The 17,117-nt window shown below is 44.3% G+C and overlaps 1 protein-coding gene and 1 long non-coding RNA gene across 2 annotated transcripts in view; one reads left to right on the top strand and one right to left on the bottom strand.

Moving 5' to 3' along the window:
• Positions 1-1,759: 1,759 nt before the first annotated feature.
• Positions 1,760-9,010, bottom strand: LOC118259597 (uncharacterized). The gene is made up of 2 exons (XR_004782062.2): positions 8,068-9,010; positions 1,760-5,326 (listed from the first exon to the last, which is right to left on the bottom strand). It is a non-coding gene; the product is annotated as an uncharacterized LOC118259597 (long non-coding RNA).
• Positions 9,011-9,278: 268 nt separating this feature from the next.
• Positions 9,279-17,117, top strand: part of MORC2 (MORC family CW-type zinc finger 2) — a 50,528-nt gene continuing 42,689 nt past the window's right edge. The window contains exons 1-2 of the mRNA XM_035569250.2: positions 9,279-9,500; positions 15,080-15,133. Of these exons, the coding sequence (XP_035425143.1) occupies positions 9,433-9,500; positions 15,080-15,133 (122 nt within the window). The 5' untranslated portion in view covers positions 9,279-9,432. The remainder of the gene's footprint in view (positions 9,501-15,079; positions 15,134-17,117) is intronic.

Genomic DNA, 17,117 nt, shown 5'->3' with positions numbered 1-17,117 from the left:
GCAGCTTGATCTCTCTTGATGAGTTTTCCTATCTTGACATCCCCACAGACAGCCCCTGAACATCAGCCATGCTACATTTCACAAAAACATGGACATTTCTCACAGTCTGTTCCCACATTTGCATACCCCTTGTGCCATGTTGAGTCTCTCAGGGAAGCTGTTCTGCCAGCCACCCAAAACGTGCCTCATTCCTGTCCCACTCTAGACACTGTGGTGCAGGACACAGAAACCACCTGTCAGAAAATGAAGCTGTTTCTGATCCACTTACAGTGTTTACTTTTCATTCTCACACATGTACATTCCTTTGCCATTCTGCAAATCAACAAGTTGTTGTTACAAGCTTCCTTCTCTTAATCTCCTATCTGTTAAAACGTTTCCTGGACCCAGGTACAGATGGTAAACTGAGCCTAGCAGAATGATGGATGACAGCAGTGTTCACTGAGAATATATAATGGATCAAAGCCTCCAGCTGACGTTACAAAACAAACAAACAAACAAAAACTTACAATTTTTAAGATACTCACACTATGGATTTTTCTACCTGCCCCACATAAATACAGTGGATACTTCCAGACCAGCTGCTCACGAGACAGCAGCACTGAACAAGTAGTGCCCTACTTTGGGTCCTGCTGGAAGCAAAAAATGTAGGCAGCAAGTCCCACCAACTACCACATACAATTAAGGACACCATCTGCCCAGGTCCCCTTAACAACCACACACCATGCCTAGCCTGGTCTCCCTCTGAAGGACATACCCTCTTGATGGCAGCATGGTCGTCCAGCTGACACTAAACTCATTAGCTACACCTCAATAGCAAACTGGGGTGGTGGACTTTCAGCTGAGCATGCTTCTCTGTGCTGGGCAGAGGTTACATCAACATGCTGTGCACCACTGCTCCCAACCCTGAGTCATCCGACCTCCAGTTCCTGCATCTTTCTTCTTCTCATTTCAGGGAAATGCTTGTTGAAAAGATGCCCAGCTCCTGTCTCCCAGTTGTTGGCACTCCGAAGGCAAGCCACCCAGGCTGCTGCCTGCTCGCTCCTATAGCTGCAGCCCTGTAGCCTGATCACAGGTCTGCCACAGGCTTGGGAGAAGTGAGAGTAGAGCCAGCTCCTCATGCTCCAAGGGGAGTCCTGCAAGGGTGGGACCCTGAGCATCCTCAGCACTGGCCTGCACTGCCTGGTGGGTCTCTGGACCGTGAAATCAGCACACAGAGAAGCCCTGAGTATAGGGTAGGACATTGATCCACAGGAGGAACCATCCAGCATGCTAGCAACTCTTCAAGTGCTAAAAAAACAGTGACACCAGAGAGAAGGCAAGTCCCTCCACCAACTTTGTTAAGGAGGAGCTCGTAGGGACAAGCCCAAGACACGCCGCACACTCCACACTGCCTGCTCCCCAGCACCCCTTGTGTTGCACGAGTGGCCTCTCTTGCACGGCTCCTGTTCCTGACAAGTGTCCCCCCTTCTCTGCACAGCCATTGCAGGTGTTACAGGGATGTCTGTCTTTCCTGCTCAATTTTCCTAGCCTGTTCCCACACGCAAATTTTCTCAGCGGAAAAGACTGTCAGATGAAAAGCTATTTTTGAAGATTAACCAAGGATAAATCCTTTTTTCTCCCCCTTGCTATTACAGTGCTTGGATTAAGACTTCATTCACATGTAAACAGACTGTAGCATGGGGAAAAGCCCTTGTCATGCACAGAGCTTGAACTGTATAATCAGCAAAGAACAAAATCTCTGCAAGCAGGGGAAGGAAGTACTGTTTTAGAGCAAAATATTTATATTTTGTGGAATATTGGCCAATTACAGTATTTTTCTTCAAATAAAACATTTATAAGATCACTGAAATAAATATTTAAAAATGCAATATACCAAGGTCCTGAGTCATTCCTGATGCAAAAGTTTTCTCCCCTTTTTCAGGCAGCTTTCCCATGTAGGGTTTGGAGTTGGGATGACTGCTGGTGGCACGGAGATGCACTGAGAGGTCTAGTGGCACGCATCTGGGAATGGTGGTGCTCCTCCTGGCAAGGCATACCTCCACATTTGAGCCAAATACCTGCATGTACTGCAGAGACACAGTTCCATAAACCTGGAAGACTGGCTATCGTATTGTCCATGTGCAGACAAGCAACGGGGATCTGACCAGCCCTGTGTCAGTTGTGTAGTGCAGCCTGCATATCGACACCACAATAAGGTGGTTGCATGTATTTGACCATAGCTTCTCCTGGCTCTTGGCTACACCACTGACTCTGCTCCAGTGCAGATAGGAGCCCTGGGCATCCTCGTGGGCCTATGGCAGCACCACTAACTACAGCTCCAATGGTCATGAATGTGTAGAGAGAGTGAGAAAAGGCCTCTTCCCCTTACCTGATCCCCCTAGCCCTTAATTAGTAATTAGCCCTTAATTAGTAATAGCTTTGCTGAATGATCCCTAAGCCAGCACCCACCCTCACTCTCCACCCAGGGGAGGTCTGACACTACCTCTCACACTTCTGTCTGGTTGTTGCTCCCTCCATCATCTTAGCTCCAGGTCAGGGCTGGCCCCACATTAGCCTCTCCACTTTCTGCAGTTCCTGGTGGTTTCTTTCACTGCTATCCCTTCAGTTAATCTCAGCCCAGGGCTGTCTGCCTGCCCACAACGTCACACTTGTCATTAACACTATGTTTCAACTGCTGACATGCCCGCTGCAGCATCTGAGTTAACTTTCAGTTCAGATCAGAGACATCGTCTTTCCATTGGCTTTTCACATACCCACTGCCCCCTCATGACTGTAGGAAACACGTCACTACCACGCTCCTTGTGAGCCCATGGATATTTTGCTCTTCCCAGTCAGGTCAGGTTAGGTGGAGATATGACAGAGAAATCATTTGGGAGAGGCACACAGGCAAAGCTGCCTTTACAGAGCAAAGGCAGGATTTTTGAAATATTTAGGCTCATGTCAGAAAAGAACATGTACTATCTCAATCATTAGCTCAGACTAAAGACAGACAGACTCCAAGAAGAACAAGAGCTCAGGACATACTGAACAAGCATGGCAACATCTCCACACAGCCTCCAGATTAGACACTGATGGGATTACAGGACTACTGAGGACTGGTCAAGTTGTCACATGAGATGATCACACTATGCTGGTGCAACCTCTACTGAGCTGCTTCCTTTTAATTAAAATAACCACGTCTGGATGGCAGATCTGAGTGACAAGAACAAATAACTTCATGGTGAAGTTGCTGAAAAAAATGCCACACCACACAGCTTCCATTTTCTTTTGTCTCTTGAGAACCTCCAGCTTCCCCAACAGTCCCTGCTCAGGTTAGGGAGTGTCTTTGGAGGTGTGCACTGACAGCAGGACTGTCTGCTTCTCACTACAAGTCTGTTAGCTGCTACAGTGCTTTTGCTCCATATACCATCTCTTGCCAACGTGCTTGTAATTGTCACATTGATCGTCTTCCTGCAGCCGCATCATGCAGTTGTACAGCAGGCAAGATGCTATGCATCTGCGTAGCTCCTCTCATCCTCTGCCACCAAAGCAGACGGGCCTGTTCTCTTTGATGTCAACTTCACATGATGCAGAAAGGCATTTTAGAGTTCTGGGGTACTGTATCTGCCTGCATCTAAAGTTAAGGTAGATGAATGCCTTCGGAGATGATAAAAGACGTTTAACACACGGTAGTATTCATAGGACAGAGGAGCAGTTCTCTATTGACAGTCACTGAGAGATGTTTTTATAGGAAGAGCCTATGGAGCCTTCCTCCCTCGCTAGAATTTCCCAGCTGTGTTCTCTTTCAGATGTGATCATTTGGCTGTTCAGCTTTTCATTTGTATCACAGCCCCATCCACCTGGTTGATACTTCTAAGAGACACCTACACCTGAGATTTCCCAAAGCTACAAGATCACTAGTAGCTTTGTGATCACTACAAGATCATGGTTTCAGTTGCTTGCAAGTTTGCCAAACTGAAATAACTTGAGCTGCACTCATGTTAGACAAGTCCATTGGGCTGGTTTAAGAAAACGCTGAACTGAACAGATAACACAGTCCACACTTTTCAAATAATGAGATAGGAAAAAATATTTATTCACGAACAAAATAAATTCTGCTCATTAGTCATGTTGTTAGGAAGCCTGCAAGCCTTCTCATCTTGGTAGAGGCCACTAAAATGTCATGCAATCAGTTTAGAAGGAAAGAAGCCTTCAGGCTTGGATCCTTCCCATAATTCCTGGGGGAAACCATGCAACTTGGCCAAACTGTAAATCTCTGATCAGTTCATGCCATTCATAACCCTTCCAAGTTTGTCAGCTAAATTCTTTTAAGACTCCACTACTGTTCCACATCTACTAGCTTCTTGTGGGCTCTTCTGTACATCATTCTCAAAAAGGCACAGAACATTTTCTGTTTTAAGCCCAAAGTGGTGAAGAAGTGGTATACTGACATTTTGTAATTTTTTTTTCTCGTCTGTTAATTCCTTCCTTTGCTTAGTTCATTAGGGAAAGATAGACTCAGGATGGGGGAATCCTGACTGGTGCAGAAGGAGGATCCTCAACATCCAGACATTCTGCTGACAATTTCCTGGTTCTTCCTTCAGGATGTCTCCTTGTTCTCATCTATTCCTTCCCTTTCCAGTCTTCTGCAAGCTAATTTACAAAGTCACTTCTGACAGCCAGTGTCTTATTGAGAATAGTATCTAGATTGAAATAATTAATTTAAATCCATGGTGTGACTTTCCCATGAGACAGGCAAGCACGAGGTTGACATTTGGCACTATGGAAAAGGATGTTGGACTTTCAGGTCAGCGCCTCCCATACACGTTTAGGTAGATGCATCCGAACATTTTGGTCTGCATGTCTTGTAAGGACTGACTCGCTGACTGCTCATTAAATGACTGTTCCAGAAAGTAGAAAGCCAGGAGCTATGTCTCCCCACAAATGAGAAAAAGAGTCATCCATGAAGAGAGGTCTCATTCCATGTCTACTTTGAATTAGTCAGCCAATTGTTCTGCTACTTGACTCGAACAACAGAGAGACAGGACGAATGTTATTATGAATACAAGAAGTGTGTCTACTCCAGATCACATAAGGCAGAACTCCTTGCTAAGAAAAAAAACCACTAGAGGTAAGACACTTGCTTTTATCTAAATTCCTGACTTCATGGCTTGTGTTCTTGCATTGTCTTAGGTTGATCCTGAGATTCAACTCATGCCCAGGAAAAGTCAGAATGGTTTGAATAATGTAGCTCCTCTCTTTGAGTGAAACAATCATGCTCCATTTAACGAAGAATATCTCATCCTGTTTTGAGAGTAGCATATTTCATGGCAGGGAGAATTTCCATCTGTAACAGAAGGTAATCAGGGTGAATCATGGAGCAGAGCCAGTGTGCCTCACAACACAAAAGAACAAAAAGCTGCGAGTCCACAAGATGTTTCACAGCCCATTAAGGTAAGATACTTTGAAATTCCTTCTATAAATTCAGGGCAATAGAAAAGGGATCCATGCAAGTTAGGTTATTGGGTCCTGTAATGGCAGAAGAACTTCTTGAGAAGTACACTGAAAGTGAACACTCAGTGCAAAAACAACATGGATGAGAACTTCAGCAGCTTTTGTCACAATGTATACAGAAGATTTTGCACACAGAGACAGTGTTAGATGCTATTTTTTCTTTCCAGAGAAAGGAAAGATAAAGGAAGGACTGGTAAGTCACTGAGGATCACTGGTGAGGTTCCCAGGTTTATTTTCCAGTACAATCACTGCAGGTACTACTCCAACAGGGAAAAACACATTTATTTAGTGCAAAAGTTTATGTTTCTTTGTGTCCATATGCACAGAATAAAGCCATTAACTAGCTTTGGAAACTTCAAATAAGTGTGGAAAAGATACTTTGTTGCACTCATGACACTTGTCTGGTGCAGGCCATAGTGTCTACCACTATAGCAACTCACTCCTGGGGTACTGGCTTGTAAGTCAAGTTTCTCAAAAACTAGAGAAGACAAAGAATAACTGTTGATTCAAGGCCTATGCAGGTATTACAAGCAGTTACCTCCACTTTTCAGAACAGGGGCCACACAACTGACCTGTTGTTGAACATAGCCAAGTACCTCTGGCTATGACCCAGACTAGCGGGAAGAGACTTTGCAAATCCTACACCAGACTACGGAACAAACACTATGCAGGACTCCATGGGAACTCTCACTGAACCCAGGAACACAAATTTTGACCAGCGTGGATTCAAAAGACTAGTTTTCCAAGGGGATTTGGGGATTACTTCAGAGTAGGAAAGCTGTACAGACTGAGATGTCCAAATTCAGCTCTGTGTGAGAAACTCAAATACAGGTTAAAGAAGAGCAGGACAGTTTGCCTCAAGCCCCAGCCTGCACTGGCTGGCTGAACCACCATTCTGCAGGTCATTTATCAGGATAGTCGTGTGCATCATAGCAATCTGTTGCTTTCTACTGCAACTGAATAGCCCCTCAAAAGTGAGGGGGTGTATGACTTTGTCACATTTGAGGAAAACAAAGTGATGGAAGATGCCAGATTCGTTCTGCCTATTGGTGTAAGATGTCTGCAGACACACCCATGTGCTGAACAGGAACTCAAGAAAATGGTGCTGATGGAAGATGGAAAAAAAAGGAAAACTGTTTGTCAAAACTAATGTAACAGAGAGACCTAGAACTACTAAAAGTTTGGAGAGGCAGTTCCTGAGATAAAAGTCACGCCCAGAAAAGGATATAAGTGAATTTGCAATGGGAAGACTTCCATTTCACAAGCAAAGGAACTGAACAGTTTGCAGCAGTGGCGCACAGACAAAAAGAGCGCATCATCTCTCCATTCACTGACAGAAAGGCTGCCCATCAAAGAATAGCTACGTTGTGGCCAAATCAGAGCTGTGGTGCAACCCAGTGTTGTTTTGCCAAAGGTAATTTCATTCTTCCTTGGATGTCTGGCAGCTCAGAGGGCTAGCGAACAATAATATAATCCTTTATAGACTTTGGCAAGAGAAGCCGAAGAGCAGAAGACAGAAACATATCTGAAATCTACTTCAGAGCAGCTACAGAAAAAGTAAAAATGAATTTTTGATTTCTTTTTTGTCGGAGAAAATGAAAATGACTTGGAAGTCAACACCACCAATCGGTGGGATGGAAAAGAGTAATTTCCTGCCGAGGATTGACGAAATAAAATGGAACTGCAATGTGCTGGTCTTCTCCCACGGGCCAGGTGGAAAGGACTGGCATCCAACCCAGTCCTGGGATTCCACAGCAGCATCAATTAAGGCATCCAACTGCGCTGTTGCAGACTGACACAACACTCTCTTGAAGCTGCTAAGCTCTCTGTTGTCAGGAAAGGAATGCTGTTCTTCCCCAAACTTAAGATGATAAGACTGCCACAAAGTTCCTGTTAGGAAAAGAGGGGATATCCTGAGTACCAAAGAGGGCAAGGCTGACGGGACACACAAGTTTTAGATTCATGTTCCTTAGTGACATGTATTTGGATATCTACTTTGCCCTTATGTTGATTGGGTTTGCATTGCTTTTGACTATCTGCTTCTCATATTGAATGCGTTATGATGCAATGAAAGCTGAGTACAACAGATAGTGCTACAATCTTTAGAAGACCCAAGCAGATACTTCCTGTCATAAACTTATGGACACCTAAACACTGTTATTGCCAATAATTTTCCTAATGCATTCATGTGGCTCTGATGTTCTGCCACGCACAGCTTTTCAAATAGAAGGCCTAAAAGAATCACTGCACATATGTATGCAGTCATCAAAAAGTCACTATACACATGCATACAGAGAGCAATCCGCCTCAGCAGTAATAACAGGACTCGTGGACTTGAAGGAGTATTTAGATTTGAACTGATTGAGTTGAGGATGAACAGAACTAAATCCTATGCTGGGAAGCAAAGTTCTCAAGTAAAAGCTGCAGAATCGTCAGCTCTGGACTGGAGATGTGTCAGGGGACACATTGCACACAAACACACAGACCAGAAGGTGTTGCAAACAAAATGGGAGACAAGCAACTCAAACATTTTAGCCATTCATCTTTTAAGCTTAATAGATAATTAGATCTAACTTTTCAGTGTCTTGCTCCAATGCAGTTTGCTCCACCTCAGTTTCTGTAGACTGAATTCCTTCAAGTTTTGGACCTTTGGATTGTCCAGATTCCTATTATCCAAGACACAGATGCAGACATCCCATTTCAAAGTTCATTTCAGAAGAATTCGATATGTTTTTCCATTGGGCAACCCAAGTATTCAGCAATGTAATTCAGGCCTTCAGGATTCTTGTTTTCTGCCTGTGATTTAGAGAGGAACAACATGTCCGTAGGACACAAGGAAGGCAGCACAACTTTGCTCTGTCGCTTTAGGTTTCAAGACGAACCAAAGGCACAGGAATGCAACAAGAACACTCATGAGTTTACATACCCTCTCTATTAAGGTATTTTAAGAAGCACGGAGAAATTTAGCTGCTTCTCCTTCATGTCTTTCCAGAGCTTTCAGCAGCAGTGACAGCAGCCACCGGCAGGAAAACCAAGTCGCGGTGTCAGTCTAAGCACCGGCCGTGCAGGAAGCCGGAAGCCGGCGGTCTCCAGGCCCGGTTTCGGCTGTGGTGTGGCTCCGTCCCGCCGCGCGGCTCTGCCGGGGGCCCCGCTGCCCCCGGCCGCCGCGCCCGTGACACCGGGGGAGGCTCCTCCTGCTGCGTGCCGGTGCCCTCGCCCATAGGCGCCGTCCGCCGAGGCTGGCGGCCGCAGCGGCTTCCCTGGGGACGACAGAGGCGCCGAGGCCGGCCCCGCCGCCGTCGTTCGCCCACCGTCCCGGCGGGGTTGCCGCGAGCCGCGGGTCCCGGCACCGGGCAGCCGCCGAAGCGCGCCCGCCCTTCAGGCAGGCCGCAGCGGCTGTTGCCGATCCCCGCGAGGCGCTCCCTGCTCCCGGCGCGAGGCGGCGGAAGCGCTCGGCCAGAGGCCGGGCCGGCAGCCGGGCCGCCACGGGAACACGGCCGGGGCCGGGGCCGGGGCCGGGGCCGGGGCCGCACACGCCCACCCCCGCGCCGCCCGCCCCGCGCCCGCGCCTCTCACTGGCCGAGGCCGCCCGTCACGCGGCCGTGAGGAAGCCGCGGCGGCCCGCGCCATGGCTCCTTCGTCACGCGCCGCGGCCTGCCCAAAGGGCGGGGAGCGCGCCGGCCCCGCCCCGCGGGGGGGCGGCTGCGGGCGGCGGCGGCGGCGGCGGAGGGGCGCGGTCGTGACCGCGGCGGAGACAAAGAGGGGGTGGCGGGGGGGGGAGCGGGGAGCGGTGCCCCGGTACCATCGGCCGGTGGCTGCGGCCCTGCGGGGTCCGTGCGCATGGCGCCGGCCTCCTGGCGAGGGCGGTGACCGGCGTGGGGGGGGCGGGCGGGGAGGCCTCGAGGGCACGCGGAGCGCGGCCCGGGCACAGCCGCCGCCATGTCGTGTGTCAATTACAGCAGCCTGAACCGGGCGCAGCTCACCTTCGAGTACCTGCACACCAACTCGTGAGTACCGGGCTGCGCCGCCATGGGCCTCAGCTGCCGCCTCGCCGTCGCGGCGGCAGGCGCGGGGCCGCCGGCAGGGCGGCGGCGGGGCGGGCTCGCGGTGCAGCCCGTTGGAGGCCGCGCCTCAACCGCGCTGCGGCGCCCCGGGGCAGGTAAGTGCGGCTGCGGGCGGCCGAGGCCCGGAGGAGCAGAGCGCGGAGCCCGGGGCGCCTTCGTGAGCGGCTCTGCGGCTCAGTTGTCCGGACGCCCCGAAGCAGAGCTGCGTCTTTAACGTAGACGGTCTGCGGTTTTAGACGGGAACCGGACGGCGCAGGTCTCTTGAGAGGAACGCGATGGGGGGAAGGAGGGCATAGCCTCTAGGTCTGCCTTACTTTTGCATCTGCATCTGTCTCCCTTTGGAGGAACCTTGTGTTTCCGTTGGCTGTCATGGCTGTCATCTTTCCACGGCATCTCATTTCATTCATGCCTGAATGTCTTGTGGAAATACATTTCAAGCAGGATTATGAGAATCTTCAGATGGGCTTTTTGAAGTAGCTGTGACTTTTTTCACTGTAGGGTCCCCGATACAAAATCTCCCGGGAAGAGACAAAATTTCACCGACTTTAAAATTTGTTGCTTCTGAATGCATATCTAGAAAATGAGAAGTGCCACTGGGAACGGGTGCTTAACATGGTTAAGCATCCACCTGAGATGTGCCTGTTGGAAAAAAAAAAAAACACAAAACACAACAATATTGTTGTGTCATAAACAGAAGAGCTTAAAGAAAGAGCTTGCTTTGGCCAAAGTGTCTTGGAGAAGAAACATGAACCACGTTTGGCATCTCTTCATTTTGATCAGCTGATGACCAGTGTCAGGTTGTCTTCTAATGTTTTGTGGAAGAGTTGACTCTTAATGTTACCATCAGTAGAAGAAGATATCAAGTGCCACCTCATCTCTTGCATGCATTCTTCAATGTGTGAAGGCAAGTGTAGAACGAGGCACCTCAGTGGTCTGCAGCATTTTAAGGACTACTAATGCACAAAACTGGTCGGCTTGATTTTGAAGCAGATCTGACTGTTTTTGTTGGTAATGCAAGATATGGCTACAAGAGCAACTACTCAGACAAATCTCACATGTGCCAAGAACGTTATCGAATTCTTTTTGCTATCAGGAAAGTAAGGGGTTCTGCACAAAAGAGTAAGATAGCAACAGCCTGATGTCACCCATGGTTCCATGTCCAGTGGTTTTGCTCTCTGGTTTGGCCTGTAGCAGTTGCACGTGAAGCAAGCAGTCTGGTGCCTGAAGATGATAAGACAATATTGAGTCAAGTTCCTGGTGCTGTTGCTGCCTTGTGAAATTCTCATGTCTGGTTGTGGAAGGCATATATTTGTACGTATTAGGAAGCTCTGACATTGCTCTGGTGGTGGCTTGTATTTGCCAGTAGGACAACAGGATTCTGGCTGTGCTTCATAAGAAGATAAAGTCTGTGCCACAGAAAAGACCAACAGTGTTGTTCCTGCCCTAAAGTAATAAAGTTATTTAGTATTGCCACTGTACTTCTTGTCCTGCATACGCTGCTGGTCTACTTGTAGTGTGCTGCATTATAAAATTGTTAGGAGGAGTTGGAGGCTAACGATCATGAATAAGCCAAAGCCAGGGCTTTTCATCCACTGTGAGCGAAGAGCCTTCTGAGATCATGGGGATCAGCGCATAAGCCAATGCTTCCCTAAGAAGAGCAGTGGAAAGGAATGGAAATACTTTTTAAAATCAAAACCAAACAAACAGCAAATAAACAACTTCTATCTTTATCCAACAAGCCAACCAACAAAAATAACCAACCCAACATACAACAACCCAAGAACAGCATAGGGTTTTTGATAATGGAGGCTTGTCTTTCAGACTATTGTTGCTCTCTGAGGAAAACCATACCATCTCAAATTTTGCTTCAGTGTCAAAAGATGTTTCATAGCATGGAGGTAGAATTTCTTTAAGTTGTAGTTTAAAGTCAGCCATCAGTCTTGAGCAGCAGAAGGAAACCATGACTTGTTTTTGCTCCTTTTTTTAGGCTCTTTGAAGGAGAGAAGTTGTGATATATCTAAGGGTATGCTCCAAAGTGCTTTTCAGGAGCCAGTTTATCTGGTCTTCAAACTTGAGGACTTACAGCTGATATTTTGAATGCTTTCTTAATGCTTCCATGCCTTACGGCAAATTTCACAGGATGTACCTGAAGCACTTCAGTTGCTTTTTTATTTAGTTATCAAATAACACTGTTATTCCAAGTGCTTTTATGGAACTTGAATAATTGAGCTATGTGAAAGTTCTTGTATATATGCTGTAATGAAAGCCTGAGAGCATAAGCACATGAAAATTACAAGTGTATTGTCTTTATGGTGACTTCCCAAAGCTATCTACCTGTCTTAACAATGATTGGGACTTTTTCCTTGAAAATGAGATATTGCCACTTTAAGATACTTCCAGGGCTATTCATTGAGATGATAACAAAAATGCATCTCAGCTCAGCCAACTTTTTTTTGTATATTTTGAATATTTGTAATGCACGATCGAAGGAGCTTGTTAAAATCTGAAGAGCGGAAATTGTCTTCAAACAGTCTTGTATAGAAAGAGTTAACTTGTGATTGAACTTGAGGGCTTTTTTTTTCCTGTAACCAGAGTTCCCCTGTTAAATACAGCTTGAGTAGAAGTTCACTCAGATGAGAAGATTTCAAAATAACTGAATGGTGGACTTGAGGAATACTAGCAATAGACAAACAACATCTCCCCACCCTCAGGTTTCTTCTTGTGGATGTTCTGTATTCTGGCTTGAAACAGTGTAGTAACAAGAGGATAGCTCTTGTTTCTGACACAGATGCCGAACTTCCAACTTAAATATTTTCCCAGATGTGGCCTCCTTCAGAACAAACAAAGTCTTACATCTTTCATTAGTTATTAGGTACTTGTCTGACTAGGTAGGATTGGAAGTCCAGCTGGGTTCAAACAGGAATGATTCTTGAACTCAGAACATAAGCTGCCTTTTTCTTTTTTTTTTTCCTTCCCACCCCTTGGTATGCTACTCTAATTGGTTTGTAGGCATGCTTGAAATTGGTCATGTTCTATGGAGTTGTCTGACTTGACTTTTGTAACCCATATTTGAATAAATATACTGGCAGCCTTAGATGTCCCTGTTCTGTTGTTCCTTGCCCAGTTTGGCCTCCTGCGTGGATGGAGCTGTCTTGAATGAAAGGTAGAAGTTGTAAGAGGGTTCAAAGTCAACCCACTTATGCCAAGTTGTCACTAAGGCTGCAGATTTTAATAATGCTTTCTTCCTGATTCCCCATGTTTCATTAAATCAATCTTATGACCAGTAATGGTTGTATTTCTAGTGCTTTGATTGAGGTTGATATTGTCTCTGGTGATCTGGCTTACGCTTAAGTATGTCCAGGTTATGTACAAGCTTGTACAGTCTCAATTTTACCAACAGCTTAGCGTATGTTTTTGAAACTTATGTTGCAATAAAATAATCCTTTTTTTTTTTTTCCCCAGAGGGTGGGGAGAGGATTGCTACCAGTTGGTAATGATGGATGTTAGGTATTTTAGGCACACTTGATTTTAAGGCGAGATCATGGTTTTTGTTAGGCTAAGCACTATGTGTGACTTTAATTAGATATTGACAAGATAATTCAGGACATTTCAGAAGTCTTAGTGTTGAGATTAATATACTTAATACAAGGTAATTATAGTGTATACACGTTTCTGTTAGTGGTAAATAGCTTGAATTGATTTTGCTTGCTTGTAGCAAGGTTTCACTTTACCTGGTCAGCACAAGATATTCCATTTTTGGTAGGTGTTTAAGTTGGGTATGGTGTCATGCTATTTAGAAATAATTTTTTCTCTTGCCTTTCTTATCTTCCGATGATTTTTCAGCTATTTTGTTCCAATATCTTTCTTTGGAAATTCCTGTTAACATTTTTCCTTGATTTTAAGTGCTCTTTAAATTGTAGAGTGAAAGCTGTTTACAAAGTATAGTTACTAGTGCTACAGTATCCATTTGTTTGTGTTTTTTCCCTGACACAGGTTAATTTTAAATGTGTTTCTGGAATGTTGATTTGTAGAGTTAAACTAAATGATAGGGAGCACTTGAAATATGTGCACAGGAAATCCTGCTCAAATGAAGGAGTACCAGGTCTGAGCTTCTGATAAAGCTTTCTGACTGGTATGATGGTCTTTGGAACACTCTTTCCATTCTGTCACCTGTTTCTTTATGGACAAGTGGAAGCTTAGAGAGATGGAAAGCTCCCTTCTTGTAGTTCTAGTGATAACTTTGAAAACTGATGTATTTTATCTCAACTTGGAGCTACGTTGATGGGTTAGAGTTCATGACGTTGAAGATGAATATGAAAATTTGTTTTGTAATTATTGACATCCTGGACAGCCATATATTTTATGTGCAGGAAGTACCTTTGTACCTGTTCTTCTAAAGCTGAAAATCTGATTTTTAGGTATAATTTGTTTGGCCTCTTTGTGTAGGAGTGAAAACAGGTTGTATGTGAAGAGGTTTCATGCAAACTGAAATATGTAGATAAAAACATCTTCTGAGGGCTCAGTCTCTTCATCAGCCATTCTAGAGAAAAAATAAACTGCATAAATCCTTGTTGGGTAGATTAAATTATTTGGTTCAGCAAGCTCAACTGTTTCTCCAGGTATTGTAGCTGCAGTTAATATTGGGGTAGATACATCTCATCTACATGTGAAATAATTGTTGGATTTTGAAAATGCATCAAGAAGTTGGGCTTTCAGTGGAGATACTACATTAATGTTGGGGGCAACATATTGAAATCATTTTACTAGCTCTAATGTTTCCTCACCATGTGTTTTTTTTTTTTTTTTTTCCCCAAGGTTAAGGTACATAACTAAAGCCTTTTTAATGGGTGCTGCTCATAAAATGTGGTAGTTAAAAGGCTAGAAGCTAAACATAGCTTTCGTGACTGTGCTAGTGGCAGCTGTCTGGATGACTTTAGCATTGAGTTTGGAAGGTGGTATGGTACAGTGGTAGCAGAAGACTGTCTTTTTCTGAACTAGGAGCAGCTGCATCTATTGGAAGTCTACCAGGATCTGGAAATTTCTTCATGTTAGAAATAACTTTTGCTGTGTGAATATGCGCATGGTAGAGACGGACCTTATCTGTAATATTATCTGTCCGTATTTTACATATAGACACTGTTTAGTTGCCACAGAGAGACTTGACAATGTGGTGAATAATTGAGGATTTATATGAATTGTTTTCTCGTTCATAGGCAATGACTTGTTCACAGGTCAATAACTTTCTCTGCTATGTCTGTTAAGAATGCTTGTGTTTACCACGCGATCTTTTTCAGAACATAAAGAGAATCAGGTTTGCTGAAACAGACTCTCCATTGGGCAGCATTTCTGCTGAGCATCTGCTCCCAGCAGATAGTAAAACACTAATTTTTAGTCTTGTGTCAGTAGAAGGCATTGGTATTGTAGACATATGATTTGACTTGTTTAAAATATGTTTGAGATTAGTGTTTATTTAAAGGTCTCTCTTCAGTGTCTGTAACCCTGCTGATTCTGTTTTGTTGCAGAACTACCCACGAGTTCTTATTTGGTGCCCTTGCTGAACTTGTGGATAATGCCAGGTATGTTTCTGAGACTGGCTAATTCCCAAGGGAGATTCAGTAAAGATTTAATTAGTCTGTCTGTTTAGGAGATCTTGAGCAATTTTCACTTCTAGTAGACTTTAAGAAAAACAAAAATTGAAAACCTCATTATAGTTTAGTGTAAATGTCAATAGCAGATTATGTAAACCATTAAGGTTGGAAAAGACAAGATCACCTGGTCCAATCATCACCCTACTACTACTGTCACCCACTAAAGCGTGTCCCTGAGTACCATGTCCAACCTTTCTTTAAACACCCCCAGGGATAGTGATGCCACCACTTCCCGGGGCAACCTATTCCTATGCCTGACCACTCTTTCTGAGAAGAAATGTCTCCTATTTTACAACCTAAACCTCCCCTGGCACAACTTGAGGTCGTTCCCTTTTGTCCTATCACTAGTTACCTCCAAAAAGAGGCTGACCTCCAGCTCCCTATAGATTCTTTTCAGGTAGTTGCAGAGAGCAATAAGGTCTCCCCTGAGCCTCCTCTTCTCCAGACCAAACAACCCCAGTTCCCTCAGCTGCTCCTCATAGGGCTTGTCTTCCAGGTCCTTCACCAGCTTTGTAGCCCTTCTCTGAACATGTTCCAGGGCCTCGATGTCTCTCTTTTTTTTTTTTTTTTGTAGTGAGGGGCTCAAAACTGAACACAGTGTGTTTCAGTTGGTCCTCTTATACTGCCACATTCGACCCCTAAAAAACAAAGTAGTATTCCCAACAAGGTAAGTTTGAATGAATCATAGAATAACTAAAATTAGAAGGGAAATTGTTAGAACACTTTTTTTTTTTTAAGGAAAAAGTAACTCTCCCTTTTTGTTTAAAGAAATTGGTAAAGTAATAATTACTGGAGTTGGGACTTTAAGATCCTTCAATAATCTTTGGCTCCTGGTAGTGATAGGATGAAAATGAAATCAGAAGTGGGATGTTGAAAAATAGAGCAAGAACAAGTAGAGCCATTGTGAAAATTGAGAGAGTTGGTACTTGGAAATTAGAGGTTTTAGGCCACATTTCTCATACTGCAGTCTATAGCTGCATACCAAGCATTGCATATTTATTCTTTCAGCTTCATCAAATATTATGATGTGATATTGTGGAAATATTTTGATATTATTTTCTATCAAGCATGAATTGTCACACTATGCAGTTAGTAATGTAAGGAGCTGAACTGAAAAATTTATTTGTTGGAAAAAGTCTTTGTAGGAAGCTAGCCAGGACTCTGTGCCTATGTATTGAATTGTGTTTTAACTCAGATCAGCAGCTGCTGCTGTTTTCACTTTTTCTACAACATAATGTAGCTTATTTTAGACTGAGTCTTTTTTTCTTTTCAAACTCCTTATCTCTCTTTTCCCAGAGGAGGAACTGTGCTTATACATTGTTAGCCTTCTGGGAAAAGTAGTTTTACTTGACTAAAGATACAAGGATGAAACAAAGTGACTTGGCATTTAGGAAGTAGGGTTTTATTGCAATAGCACAACTGCACTCTTCTGATCAGTAAACCAAAGATATGTGAAGGTCTACATTGCACTCAGCAAAAAATAAAATTAAAAAAAAATTGGTGTGAGAAGGAGGCAATAGTGCTATATGTGCTACTTTTTCCAATATAGAGGAGGATAGAGCATATGAATGCCTTTAATTAAATGATCTTTTAATGACAGTTTCCTATGACAAACATGAATGTATTTGGATGGAGTTTTATGCAGAAGTTACTAAGCTTTTCATAGGCAGCTTGACAGAAAAAGCTTAGGTGTTGATTGCATACAGGAAGGAGCTCAGAAATGTGCTTTTTTTTTTTTTCCTTAGCATGACTTTTGTTAAACAGTCAGTGATATTCACTGTAACTAGGTTTAATTATGTATAGTAGCAATGTTTTTGTTTGAGTTTGGGTTCAAATAGGCAAAAACTGGAACAATGTGTTTTTTACATGTCCGTTAGTGCTGCCTGCTAGGCCTCTGGACTTTGATCTGTGC

This window comes from Cygnus atratus, chromosome 17, assembly GCF_013377495.2.
Source record: "Cygnus atratus isolate AKBS03 ecotype Queensland, Australia chromosome 17, CAtr_DNAZoo_HiC_assembly, whole genome shotgun sequence".
Taxonomy (NCBI): domain Eukaryota; kingdom Metazoa; phylum Chordata; class Aves; order Anseriformes; family Anatidae; genus Cygnus; species Cygnus atratus.
Note: the sequence above shows the minus strand (reverse complement) of the source record. Positions and strands in the feature narration are given on the sequence as shown.